The sequence below is a fragment of the Cystoisospora suis genome, assembly GCF_002600585.1.
Source record: "Cystoisospora suis strain Wien I chromosome Unknown contig_112, whole genome shotgun sequence".
In the NCBI taxonomy this organism is placed as follows: domain Eukaryota; phylum Apicomplexa; class Conoidasida; order Eucoccidiorida; family Sarcocystidae; genus Cystoisospora; species Cystoisospora suis.
In genome coordinates, this window is record NW_027152914.1 from 14,450 (window position 1) to 27,515 (window position 13,066).

Genomic DNA, 13,066 nt, shown 5'->3' on the forward strand with positions numbered 1-13,066 from the left:
GCTGGTCGTAGGGACGTTCTTTTCGCGTCCCCGGGGACGGATTCGTCGGAGCCAGTTCTCATATCATCAGGATTTGTGTCCGGAATGACCACCTCCCCCGCTCTAGGAAAAGTAAGCCACAAGCAGTGGACTGACGAACAAGGAAAACACGGCTTTCAGTGTTCGGCTACAACCGGACTGCTGGCCTATCGCACGCTGCTTCGTTCTGCAGTCCTCGTCACAGACCGATGCCGCGCACGTAAACAAGTCTGGCAGTGACAAACATGTTCACGTCATCTTGTCCTACTATCGTCTGATGGGATTCGGCCCCATGTCACAAGACTCTCCTCGCTGCCCTGGCATTCAGCCATCGGCACACCACGGCCAAGGCTTGCACCGTCCACTCAGTCCACAGTTTGCCACTTCCATGAGCTGTTCCCTCCCTGAGACATTCCCTTCACACTAGACCCGGCGCTGTAAGATTTTTCCAGCTGACCAACCTGACTCTCTTGCGACCTCCGTAGGCATGACACGAAGAATTGCCTTAGCTGGTTTCCACAGCGGACAGGGGTCGCACTCGAGTGTCGCCCTAAAGAAGGGCCCGCAGGGACGGGGTCTCCACAGACTTCTGGAGTATCTGATGCCTTGGGCACTGCTGCCTGTGCCTCGAGGTGACGGTGTATCCACGGCCTGAGGCGGTCCCGACTATTGAAGACGGTGCACACTCTGGAACAGTTTTCTGTCAAGAAATTCTGGGGGTCGCTAACCTCTGTCAGGCGCCGGGGTTCTTGTAGGGTACTGGAAAGCCAGGTGTCCCCGATGGTGTTACCATGCTGCGTAGGAGGTCTGAAAAGTCTGACGCAGCGCAGCAATGTTGGGCGCTGTGATGATACACTAAAATCACCTCTTAATAATTCCCTGTTCGCCCCGATAGTCGCATCACCTGTTGAGCAGGTCCTGGACGTGGTGTGTGTGTCTTCCTCCTCCGGAAGCACCTTACACACGTCAGAGCCAGCAACTCGACTGTCACAAGCCCCCATTGTATCGCAAAGCCTTACTGAAATGCCTGGGCACAAGTCACTTTCTTTCTTCTCTCCTCCTTGGCACTCCTGAGTTACTAATGTTTCCTCACCGGTCTGGCTGAGACACCAGGATGGCGGATCCGGGAAGCTCACTTCCTCCAAAGTCCGAAGAAAGCCTGTGTCGCATGACCTGCAATCAGAGCTCCCTGCTTGGGGGCCTCCTTTCATCACCTTAGCAGCTGGCGCCACCCCTTGATCACGGGAGCATGATACATGAAGAGTCGCGGTTCGGAAACTCGCCATAGACTTCAGCCTTTGCTCGCACACGGGCGTAGAACCCACTTCAATACAGGGGTCCAGCGGAGCTGTCTTGTCATTAGCTTCGGCTGCGGCCCCATGTCCGACCCTTCGCTGTGAGTCCTCACCCTGTCGAGGAAAACCCCACATGGCCCCTCGCGGTGGACGGCGAATGGCTGGCTCGCTTTTCGGGATGGCGTCCGTTCCACCGAGGCTGTAGCGCTTCTGCCCACGTAAGCACACTGTGGTGGACATACACGATAAAGCAGTTGCTTCCTCCTCGTGGTTTCGGCAACTGGCTGCTCCTTCAAGACAATGCTCAGCTGGGGTTCCCTCAGCACACCTACTCTCGGAGGCGTGGCTTAGTTGGGCAAACACAGTTTGCAATGCGTCCTTGTCTCCCAGTGCCAAGAAATCCAAACTTTCGGCAACAGGTGTTAAACCCCCACCTTTAACCTCGTGTCCCAGACTAAAAGGCGACTGACTTACACTTGCGGGACTCTGAGTGACTGTATTCATATGACTGCGGCGTTCCTGGTCCTCAACCCGCCCCATCTCAAACTTTCCGTGGAGTCTGTCGAAGAAAAATACCGGGCGCTCGACAGATGATTTCGACTGATGAACTCCAGGCGGCGATAGTGTAGCAAGTGGCTCTCTGTCCTGGGCCTTCGTTGTAAGGCGCGAGGTATAAAATTGGCATTGCGTTCCGCAAATGCACAACTCCTCGACACAGCCCAGGGTGTTTGAGGGTCGCACCGCTTGCTGTAAGGACAGCTGACCAAGCGGATATGCTGGGAAGTCGTCGAAACCGCACTCCGCCCCATTCGCTAGCCTCGGGGACAACACTACCCGGCGTCGCCGCGAACAGGCTTTTGACCAAGACGCGCAACCCTCTGTAGCTTCTCGCCGCACTGCTAGCCTAACCCGGCGACGAAAGTACAGTAGAGCCGTGACTGTTCTTTCAAGATGCTGCTCGTGCTTTGGCATTGTCATTTCCGTACTACAGTTATTCCCGGACATCGAAAGAGGGGCGTGGCGCACTTGGTGGCTCAAACTTCCCTGTGACAGTCCCTCTTTTGACCTGGCCAGGTTGCCAGAGACAGCCCCTTCGTCTGACAGCCAGCGACACGTCTCAGGCAATTGACACAGAGAGTTCATGACAATGTGCTGAGCGAAGATGTTTCCTCCTGCGCAGCCTGTAACGGTAGACGAGCTAAGCACCCACGCTTGTGAGCCGTCCTGGAGTATTTCGCCTCCCCAGCGCCCGGAGAGAACAAAAGGGCGAGCGACATCTGTGGATTCTCCGCCTGAGGCCGCCGAATCCGAAGAGGGGCAGAGCGTCGCCCGCGCTTCGTGAGACAATGCTGACGCAAAACAATTCCGGTCTCCATCCTCCGCCCTGTCTGGGTTTGTTTTTGATCTTCCCGCCTCGGCAAACGACATCACGGTTGGCTTGACAGCCGCTTCCGGTTCCTCATCAGGTAAGACGCGTAAACGGCTGCTCTCCGGGTCTATCTCTACTTCGCCTTCTTTCCCTCGCTGCATGTGAGTGGGCTTCTTGAACAGTGTTTGTCCCATCAGTTCTCGACGCCTACTTTGTCCCTGGGCAGCTGGACTCTCGTCTGTCTGCTGTTGCGTGGAAATAGCGCCATGCTTCGCGTCTCTCCCATCTATTACTGAGAAACACTCTACTTTCTCCTCGGGCACGTGTAACGCCGCCTCCGTCTTTATACAAAACCCACTGCCCTGCGCGTCTTCTCGTGTCCCTCCTTCCCCGTCATGCCCTCTCCTGCGCCAGTCTTCCGGGTTGTCTTTGTTTTCTGCCAGAGTTGGTCCAAGAGCTTCGGCCTGTTCTACCGGCAGTGGAACAGCAGCCACGACGTTTCCCGCTTTTACATCCACCAGAGCGTCCTTTCTCGGCTGCTCCACATCAATGGCTAGCTCGGCCTGAGCCCTTTCACGTACATACAGTGCACGCACGTCTGCCAGCGAGACGCTGGGACGGAAAAAGAGACAAGTGGGGAGTGAGGGCGAGGAGACACGGTAGCGGCATTCTGACGCCGCGTGGTGTCTTTGAACCTTGTCTTGACATTTCTGATTGAGCCACGCAGCCGTGGCTGGTGTGAGTGAGAGAAAAGAGGCCGCGGATGCCCAGAAAGCAAAGCGAGAATAATACCTCTCTTCTACACAGACTGTATGTTCAGAGCGCTCCCGGTTATAGGGTTCAACCGCGCGCCCAACTGCCGGGGCAGAGGGTGCACACCGGCCAGACGCGGCCCCGGAGTTTCTTACGTGCGAGACTGGGGCACGTGCTCCGCAGGATTCGAAGGGAGCTGCCGGCTCAGAAGGGGACTGCGGCGCCAGGTTGTTCGGCTGGCAGTACAAGGAAGCGTGAAGCGAAAATCCTGTGTGAATAAGAGGCGAAACTTCTTCGTGAAGGAACGGAGGACTTTGCCAGTTCACCTGGTCTGCGGTAGTCGAGGGCTCGAAGGGGCCGGGGAAGAATCGGAAAGGAAAGAAATCCTGCAGTGAAAAGAGAAAGCCACGGTGGTCTCGTGAACTGACAACTCCCGCCTTGCAACAATAGGGCAGATACAAAGACGCACACGGCTAGATATACATACGTATGCAGTTATATCCGTCCTCTCATACGCAAGTGGAATCCAGTTTGCCTCTCTTGACTACCGTATAAAGACAAACAAACAGGGGCGGGGGAGCCAGCGGTGGGAAAGTAATCTCCGGTTAGTGCGAGACCGAAACGTCGCCTACAGCACACCAACTCCACGAGAAATGCGGGGAAGTGTCACAGTTGCCCAGACTGAGATCAGGTACACCCCACGAGCTGCGCGAGGGTCTGCCGACGCGACGCGCTGGTGCTCCTGGACCCGTGCGGAACAACCGTATTCTATGGACAACGCCGGAGTCTAGTGGCTCCTGTAGCTGATACCGCCAGGCAAGTCCTACTGCTGCACTTCAAGAGATCTGTTCATTACCTTCTCAATATTCGGCTGGGAACCGCCGTATTTGATTTCCAGTTGATGCCGCGCGCAAGTTCGCCTTCTCTCTTCGCACCACTCCCTTGAAGTACCAAACACCCGGAGCTTTTTAGTAGTGCTATGCGGCAATGCTGAGAGCAGTGGTTTGGACAACGTCTGGAAGAACCGCGGAGTGTTGAGTAAATAGAATCTGTGCATCCGCCCTCGGTATGAGGCTTGAAAGAGTTTCAGAAGCCGAAGCACGAGACCAAGAGGAAAGGACGAAAAAGAGGTGCCCTCACAGTCGCAGAGCACAGTCCAAGATTCAACTCGGCCCGCGACACACAGGTACCTGAGGCGAAAACAAACAAGTCCGCAACCCACCAGGTTCTCCGCCTCTGACACCTCAGCATTGACTCTGCGTGTGAAGGTAAACGGACTATCAGAAACAGCATGGCCAGTACACTACGCCATGTAAACCACATGCAAATACTCCTTAGCGAAATGCCAGCCCGGTGGCCGGATGTAGGGTTTAGAATTCATCAACTTCGCTTTCTACATATTACGATACATGGTGTAGCTATGGTCTTTATGTCCTTAGTGGCTGCTCTTGACGGGCGACATAGTAATTTCTTTCTACCTGTATACATAGCGGCTTCGAAGCGAAAGAGTTGCAGTTAGCTCGGCCTCTCAGGACGTGAGACAACTGCACGCAACCGCGAATGAGTGACGCGCAGTGAGCATCTGTCATGCGGTGCCTACCTAAGAAAGAATTCAAGACAGAAGATTATGGCGCGCGTCATCGGATCCTCCTCAATATCTTTGTCCGGCCGCTGCAGCTGCCGCATCTTCTGTACGCGCACGATCAACAGTGGACGGAGTGCCCTGTCTCGTCCATGCCAGTACGCCATACCTTCATCGCGTATTTCTCGACCCACTTCGTGTAGGAACACCTGAGGTGACGTCGCCGCACCACATCTCCAACAGGAAAGAAACTCAGGTAACTCCCATAGTCTCTGCGATTGTCCCCGCTTCCACATTGCAGCGCACAGTATGTACTAGGGAAAGGCACGGGGCACGACAAAGTCGACAAACGGCAGCCTAAGAGAGGACGCAACGCTTGACTCCTCTTCCCCCAAGTGGTTCTGCAGCATCTCTTGATGTGGAGGAGGAGATGCCTGACACATACTCGTGTCCGTTCGTGGATCATCATTTCGTCTTTTCTCCTTAGGTACAAACTCTCTCGTTGAGAGTGGTCCTGTGCGCTTCTTCGCAGCGCCTCAGTGAGGGACTAGAGGCGCAAAGGGCAACTAAGCTCTGATATTGTGGCGTGGTAGCCATAGTAATCCTGCAACGCTTGCATCCGCGTAGCGTCGAAAAGAATAAGGTGGGGTAACGGCGTCCCTATACTGTCGGGGACGCTAAAGTACTGAATGACAGAGCACTTGTGACAAGTCATTTTCATCAGGAAGCTGTCAGATTTGCTTTGAGTCAGGAGTGCAGTTATTTCGCTGATACAACACTGGCTTCGGAGTGTGAAAAGGCCCACATCCTGCGGTGCCGTGTTTTCGAAACGTGCACAGACAGGGAAGCAACCTGTCCCTTGTGAAGTATGTCTAGAGTCATTGCGATTCTGTGTGCTCGGCTGCAAGTAATTTCTCAGATCTTTTTACTGCAGAAACTGCGGATTCTTCTGAATAGCTCTTGTTTCTTTTCTCCAGCGTCACGTTGCCGGAGACGCCTTTTGACAGGAAGCCCGGCCTGGCTCGGCGGTTGGTAACCGCGCCGCAGTACACGTCGACGAGGAGGACGGAGTCGGTATCCCCCGCGGGGGAAAAGGATCCTTACCGGCAGTCGGGTTCTTCTAAAGTTTACTGCACTGCGCATGAGGTCGGTGGTCTTGCGTACGTCGAACTCGCTGCTGTACAAAAAGCGTAAGACTTGTTGCTCGATCCAAGCACTGTCGCCTTCTTCTTCGTCGCCTCCACCCCACGGTTTACCTTCTCTCTGCAGCGCCACCAGCACCTTATCGATTGCCCGTTGCTCCTCTTCAGTGATGATAGAGTTTCCAAAGATAAGCCTCTCCTGTGCACTCTCATCTTGGTCGCAGTTCGCGGACTGGTCGGGTTCCAGAATAATTGCTTCTTCCGGCAGCGTCCACTTGCCCAGCATCTCTCTGATGCTCGCGCCCCCTTCTCCTCCGCCTTCCACGCCATCGCCTGAAGATGTGTGCCGGTGTCCCGCCCCCCTCCATGGTCTTGAGGCGCCCGGAGTGAGCTCTCCTAGCCCAAAACGGATCTGGCCTAACAAGAGAGTCTCGTGTGTCAGTGGGCACGGAAAAGGCGGTGGAGGTAAGAGAGGGTAGAAGCTCTGGCCACGATCACGACGCCGATGTGGATGGAGACAGGAGACTCGGGCCGTTTCTTCGCCACCTAAGCCTAGAGGAGAACGTGGAGCACATCCGGTTTGTTTGTTGTGTTCCAGCATTGGTGCCTGACGAAGCAATCGGACCGCGGCCGAGAGCAAATCGGACGGCAGCCGAACTTGAAGCAGTGTGCTGGACAAAATCACTGAATGGTGAGAAGGAAGAAAGCAGAAGGGAAAGTAGCGCGTCTTCGCGGACGAAAGATCACACGCGCTGGCTCGCCACGGTCAGGCAAACTAGAAGCGACAGACCAAGGAGCGGCGGGAGCCAGAGTTGCATGTCTTTCTAACTGCATATGAGAGCGAGTGGGGGAGTTTCGTACGGTGCCCAGTGCCACCTTTGTCGTCAACGGGTGTGCGCACGCTTTGCGAAAGAACAAGACACCAAGCTCAGAGGAGCAGGATAACAGAGCACGTCTGCGTAGTCTTTTGTCTGCTGTTTGAGGGCATATGCATTGGAGAAGCCGCGGTTGACGTCCCCAGAGCAGCGGTTACACCGGCCGAAAAACCCGACGCAACAACGGGCCATTCCAAAGAAGTCGAATGCCGTTTACGTCGACGTCGTACTCTTTCTTTCCGGACACTTGTTACAGGCCCCATACTTGCCACCGGGACGAAGGCTACGAAAACAGAGGTGCATAAAAAAACTTAGAAAACTCGTATGTGAAGTGCTCGTTAACAATATTCGCCACGTCACACTCCTTCCCGAGAGCGAAGCTGGACAGGAACGCGGCAGACTCCGAGGCCCATGCGGCCACACTGGCACACAACGAAAAGTGGTATAAAAATATCACGGACACAGCCTTTTGTTCCCATCTCTCGTGGGAGACGGTGCGTTGCTCAGAGTCTGTCGTCCCGGAGAAATCAGAAATGCGGTATCCGCATCGAAGCCCACCTTGGCACGCTACACCCAAAAGAGGCCAGCCGTGTGCATCCACAGGCCATGTCCGAGAACCGACGCGCAACCTAATCGAACTTGGTCTTAACAACTTGCGTGCAAACAGGCAGGACTGTGATGCCACCCAGAGGCGGGGTATTGCAGGTCAGACGTATCCTTAATTCACAAGCCAGCTAAGCTTGTAGGCTCGAGAAGAAAGAAAGGAGAGCTGCCGACATGAGGGAGAATTCCACCTGAGCCGCTGCAGCGATTACTCAACAAGCAGAGGCGTGGTGTGCACTCTCGGACCGCCTCACCTTCAACAAGCCCGCAGCTAAACAGAGTCTGCCTAGATGTAGAGACGCAACTCGGGAGGCTGTGTCTGGAACCCTGGGAAGAGAAAAACTTCTGTGCCGTACTACTCCCGTGAGTTGAACTGGCACAGGAAGCCAGGGCCGTTGCAGTATCGATGCTAAACCTTGTTGGTGTGCACGCGTGCGGGCAATGCCAGGCCTGAAGCCTCCTGGAACGCGCCTTTCAAGAAAGAAAGGCCATAGTTGGTCGCAGCGAGACGGAAGCGAGAACCAGAGGAGACGGAACGGGCGACACCGAGATGGCGTTGAATCGGCACGTGCTGGTCTCGGCAAGGGGCTCTCTAGCCGCTTGCCGGTGACCCCTACAGGGAATATGGCAGGGCCGACGCAGCTCTCGCGGACTGCAGGACAGCGCAAAGTGCCGACAACAGAGTTGGATCATCAGGACGCCGTTTCGTGGTGGAAATGGCCCTGCTCTGTTATAACGAAGAAGCCTCAGCGCATGCAATCGACGCCGGGCACGCTTTACGGCCTGTCCGCGCTGGGCAGCAAGACAGGTCCAACCTCGACGACAGAATCGACGTCGCCTTACTTTCGGAGCAGACCCGTCGTGCCCATTTTTTTGTCCTGCACACTTCTGACTAGCGCGCAGCTGATAGAACCTGCAGCGTCATGTAAGTAGGCAGGCCGCCACCTGGGAGCAAGCGTGCCGCTGTAGTGTTTTCTATGAAACGTCCACTTTCGTCCCGAACTTCCCGGTGTGCTGCAGTGAGTGCCATGCGCTGTACGTGTGATTCTCCCCGCTGACACTTGTGGGTGCGTCAAACGGCGCTGAGTACCAACAGAGCCCAACTCGAGAGCCTTTTTACAAACATTATATTTTCCGTGACCTGAGAGCGTCAAAGGACTTCCTTGTCGGGCCAGATGTGGCGGGTGTCCTGCCGACGTCCATCGAAAGCTCACCGAAAAATACTAGGAACTGTTGGGTGCCCGGAGCCACCTCGGCGAGACGAAGCAAGATGGCAGTCGCACAGGCAGGATGAAAACACATTATCAATAGTTTTGTTTTTACACTAAAACCCCGCATGAATTCACTTTCGGCAAGTGGAGTTCGGACAGTAACCAACGACAGCCGTCCGGTGTAGCTTGCTGTGCTTTGACATATCCGCTGCTCTCGGCTGTTGTACTCTTTTTCTACTCCGTCTTCGTCGATCACGGCAAATAAAGCGATCATCGCTTGAACGAAAACACCTGCTCTTTTCTCGCTCCGTGGAGATGAAGTCGGAGTGTTAGAGTCAGGGCCACACACACCCTCACACGGAGAAGAGGATCAGAGACCCTCTCACTCCCTGCCAGAACGCCATGCAAATGGAGCGCAGTCGATACTGCCGATCCATGCTAACCGAATTTCCCTGACACTGGCGACATGAATCACCTTCCTGCGAGTCTGAATAGGGACGGTCTACATTCTCTTGCAGGCGGAGCAACCTGCTGCCGGGGCCCTACCTCCGTTTCCGGACTTTCTTGTCTTGCATGACCCTGCCCCGTCCTGTGCAGGGTCGGCCTGGCGCCCTAGGGCGACGCGCGCCCGGGCGAGCGCCTACATAATAGTCGTGCCAGTTTCGAGCGACCCCTTGCGTAGTGACACTGGAGCCCCGCGTGAGTCTTTGTTTCGTAACCTTGCTATCGCGGTACCGCCAGTGGCGTCCGGCCTTGCACATCAGTGCGCTCTTGAGAAGAAAGCTCCGTGTCACTGTTCGAAATCCCGGACTACTTGAGCAGGATAACCAACGATCGACGTCATCGGAGGACTTGGTATGCTGCTCAAAGTTGATTTGCTCAGAGGGTCTTTGCATTTCAATACGTAAGGTTTGTAGCCCTTTTGGAGGTCCTCCAGAATGGCACTAAGCTTCTGGCCGATAGTAGGTGGCTCACCCGACACATATTGCCGAATGTGCCTTCCGAGAGTCTTTCCCACAGCGAACGCCGAGCTAGCCACGCCGCTTGCTGCTCTTGCCATTCGTGTAACGAACCAAGGCTTTTGTTGGTCTGAGTCCGTACTTTCTTCTTTAACAGCTGCCTCTGGCGCCTCAGACACAACAAATCTGGTATGGTCTGGACGCGACGCACTGTCCTCGCATGGAGTAAAAGCCAGGCCATGACCATTGCTGATATCGCACATGGGGACCGCCCTCGCCGGCTCGAAAGTCACGATTTCGTTCAGGTCATTCATCATTACCAACGCGTCGAACTCCTTAATACCCGGTACATCCTTGCCGTTGTCACCCTGCACTTTGCACTTCGCACGCCGGCGGTCCTGAACAGAAATGAGGAGAAAAAAGGAGAGATCACGAATCACAGTTCTGCCACTTTGGGTTTCAATTTCTACCACGCCCGCTGTCCAAGCAAAAGACTTGATCTGTTGCAACGGAACCTGCGCAACTGCTGTTGAACTGGCGAGCACGTTCTTCACGCTGTCAATCGCGGGATAGCAGAAAGACGCACGAGAATCTGTAGGCCCCCAGTATTTGCTCAGCCCTATGTTACTTGGCCCGTATCAGCTGAAAAATCCAAGCGTTGCCAACCAAAAGCTCACATTCGCCCGGTTGCCTTGAAACTTACCCACCCTTTGAACTTGAAGCCTTCTGCGTCTGCAAAAGTTACAAGGAGATGAGCAGACCACACTAGAGACTGGAACAATATTGTCTGGATGAAGCACCTTTTCCATGGTTGTGAGCTTGTCAAAGTAATGCGTCCGTGCATTTCTGCTTCGTAGCACGAGTGACAATCAGTTTCTCCTCGCCAGGGTACATTTCACGGTCCTGTTGTAGAGGGCGGCCCCAAGACGCGTTTCACCTGAGGGCGCGTGCGAACTTTCCCGGGCTTGCTACGGCTGCCGCTCCATACATTACTGAGGCTGACCCAGCTGCTGAACCAGCATTTAGATTTGACGAGTGTCCCTAGCACATAGAGTCTCGCCCCTTCCTCTCAACGCCCGCCCTTCCTTGAGCTGGCGCAACCTGTGGACGCGCCAGCCCTCCGTCCCTTCTCTACCAGGAATACCCTGGTACCCCTCCGTCCGCGCTCGTCCGAGCCCTCTGTTGCAGAACCCGCACAGCCGTTACGAAGAGAGAAGTACGTACGGCGAACAGAGCGATGCTGTAGAAGGCTTCTCGGACCAGGGAGTCGAAATCTCTGGCACCGCGTTACCAGGTGTGCTGTCATCCACCCGGGCTGCACAAGCTGTGTGAGTGTCCCAGGACGAACGCGGGCAGCCCGGAAGACGGGGTCATACTCACTCGACGGCTGACGAAGAAACAACGCCCGCTGGTGCAACAAATGACAACGCGGCAAGCGGCAAAACCATCCAGACGAGAAATACAAAATGACCAACCGGAGAAGAAGAGCACAAGCCGGAATAAAAACCACACGAGGCGTGTACACCTCCCGGACAGAACCTGGACCTTTGTGAAATGCAGAAGAGTGGGCGCTCAGCTGTTCACGGAGCACGCGACTGGTACAGAGAACGAGTACCCCCCGAGGGCGAAAAACGGACAGCCAAGAAGATTGCTTTTCTGAGTAATATCCGGAGGACCGGTCAGAGTCATGAACAAAGGGCCAGATAGAAACAGTAAGCTTCTGCCGAGCTTCTCCTTTCAGGTAGGCGATTACTGAAGACGAGTGAAGTGAAGCTGCGGCATCGCGCGCCAAGACGGCAACATCCACGGAATGCCTGCGCTAGCAGCCCTCTTGATTACGAATAGAATCGTCAGAACCAAAACAGCGGCTCGCTTTGACGAGTCAGTGCTCCTCCATACATGCGGAGCGCGAAGGCACGGTTTCAGTCTCAGAGAAAGTGCGACACGTCCTGCGCCGGCGGGAATGAGACAAGACAGGCGCGCGGCGACAGCCAAGACATGCCCTACAGCGGCTGGCAACGCGGGTCAACCGGCGTGGTGCGAGCCTCGCACTGCCAGAATCGACAGCGCGGATTACCTTTCCCGAATAGCGGAGCGTTATCCTCGCTCCCAAAGCACGCGAGCCAGTGAGGTGGTATGTTCGTCAGTTGCACAGTGTGATTACGTAGTAAGGGCTGCGGAAGATGACCACTGAACTTCACAACGCACTTGCAATGTCCTGGCTGTTCTACTGTCTGGAGTGTTGATCAACGAGCCCGACACTTTTGAAGTCGAATCCTTGCTGTCGGTACATACCCTAGGAAGGCGACGCCCTGGGAACCACCGAGTTAGCACATTGCCTACTCCGCGTCAGCGCCTCCCGAGATTGACTAGCAGCTGACGCGACCTCCCTGCTTTTCGTAGAGCTGTCCCTACACATGTCCTCGCACTCAGGCTGGGGAGGGTCTGGGCAAAAACGTCAGAATGCACGGAAACGGAAACCCCATTCAGGCCGGAGGAGGGACTGTCTCCACGGTCCCCGTGGCCTTCAATTGCAGAATGCGTGATCAGTGACGTACACTCGTCAGCGCTGCCGTTCCTCTCCTGTGGACTCCGACGAGTGGGCTGCGGTGCAACGAACTGATGCGAGCAGCTCAACTGCACATGACACTTAAGTCCGCCCACGCAGAGCCTTCAAGTGGTGATACCTTGTGGTTGCCAGGAACAGCTACTTCGGCCTTGGAATGTCTTCTGAGCTGTATCACAGTATCTTCGTGCTCTTCAAACTGCGCGCCACCCTGCACCAAACCCTCACAGAGCCATGGTATGGAAATCGTTTCGGCGAGTGTCTTTCCTACGGTCCGCTCGCACATGGAGGCGAGATGTGCCCAGCCTGGTTCTTTCGGATGTTTGCTTTCCTGCTTACTTTTTCTTTACACGGCCTTTCGTATGCCATATTTGTTGCAGCGCCAGAAGGGTATCACTGTTATCTTCTTGCACTGGCCAGCTTTAGGCAAACACGCGATAGATTATCAACCCTCCTGGGTTTCGCTTTTTAGAGTTGCATGGAATAAGTACCCGGTCGTTGACGTGGAGAAGGAACGATTGGCTTGTGCCTGGTACATCTGGGCTAGCTTTTAGTTGTTGGTGTCCGGGCGGCTGCTCTTCAGCGACGTCCGCGCTACTGTCCCGGGAAACGAGCTGCGACCTTGTGTCGGTCTTAGGTCCGGTACGCACCCGTGTTAGCGGGCGAAGACACCCTTCGTGCTCCTTGGGAGTG

The 13,066-nt window shown here is 55.2% G+C and overlaps 2 protein-coding genes across 2 annotated transcripts; both read right to left on the minus strand.

The window, feature by feature from the left end:
* Positions 1-44: 44 nt before the first annotated feature.
* On the minus strand, positions 45-8,499 carry CSUI_000259 (cral trio domain protein). Its single transcript, XM_068060493.1, has 4 exons — positions 6,122-8,499; positions 5,036-5,226; positions 4,292-4,625; positions 45-3,872 (listed from the first exon to the last, which is right to left on the minus strand). Exons 1-4 carry the CDS (start codon positions 6,758-6,760, stop codon positions 384-386), a joined length of 4,653 nt encoding a protein of 1,550 aa, XP_067927529.1. The 5' UTR covers positions 6,761-8,499; the 3' UTR covers positions 45-383.
* Positions 8,500-8,936: 437 nt separating this feature from the next.
* On the minus strand, positions 8,937-11,910 carry CSUI_000260 (uncharacterized protein). Its single transcript, XM_068060494.1, has 2 exons — positions 10,511-11,910; positions 8,937-10,205 (listed from the first exon to the last, which is right to left on the minus strand). The coding sequence occupies exons 1-2, from the start codon at positions 10,649-10,651 to the stop codon at positions 9,639-9,641; spliced, it is 708 nt and encodes a 235-aa protein (XP_067927530.1). The 5' UTR covers positions 10,652-11,910; the 3' UTR covers positions 8,937-9,638.
* Positions 11,911-13,066: the final 1,156 nt, after the last annotated feature.

Excerpts from the sequence above, each read along its gene's own strand:
- CSUI_000259 (XM_068060493.1), bottom strand. The coding sequence starts at position 6,760 with ATGCTGGAACACAACAAACAAACCGGATGTGCTCCACGTTCTCCTCTA. Across the intron at positions 5,227-6,121 it reads TTAGAAGAACCCGACTGCCG|GTGTTCCTACACGAAGTGGG; the intron begins GTAAGGATCCTT and ends ACGTCACCTCAG. Across the intron at positions 3,873-4,291 it reads CCCAGCCGAATATTGAGAAG|GCGGGAGTTGTCAGTTCACG; the intron begins GTAATGAACAGA and ends TATTGTTGCAAG.
- CSUI_000260 (XM_068060494.1), bottom strand. The coding sequence starts at position 10,651 with ATGCACGGACGCATTACTTTGACAAGCTCACAACCATGGAAAAGGTGC. Across the intron at positions 10,206-10,510 it reads GCTTCAAGTTCAAAGGGTGG|GACCGCCGGCGTGCGAAGTG; the intron begins GTAAGTTTCAAG and ends ATTTCTGTTCAG.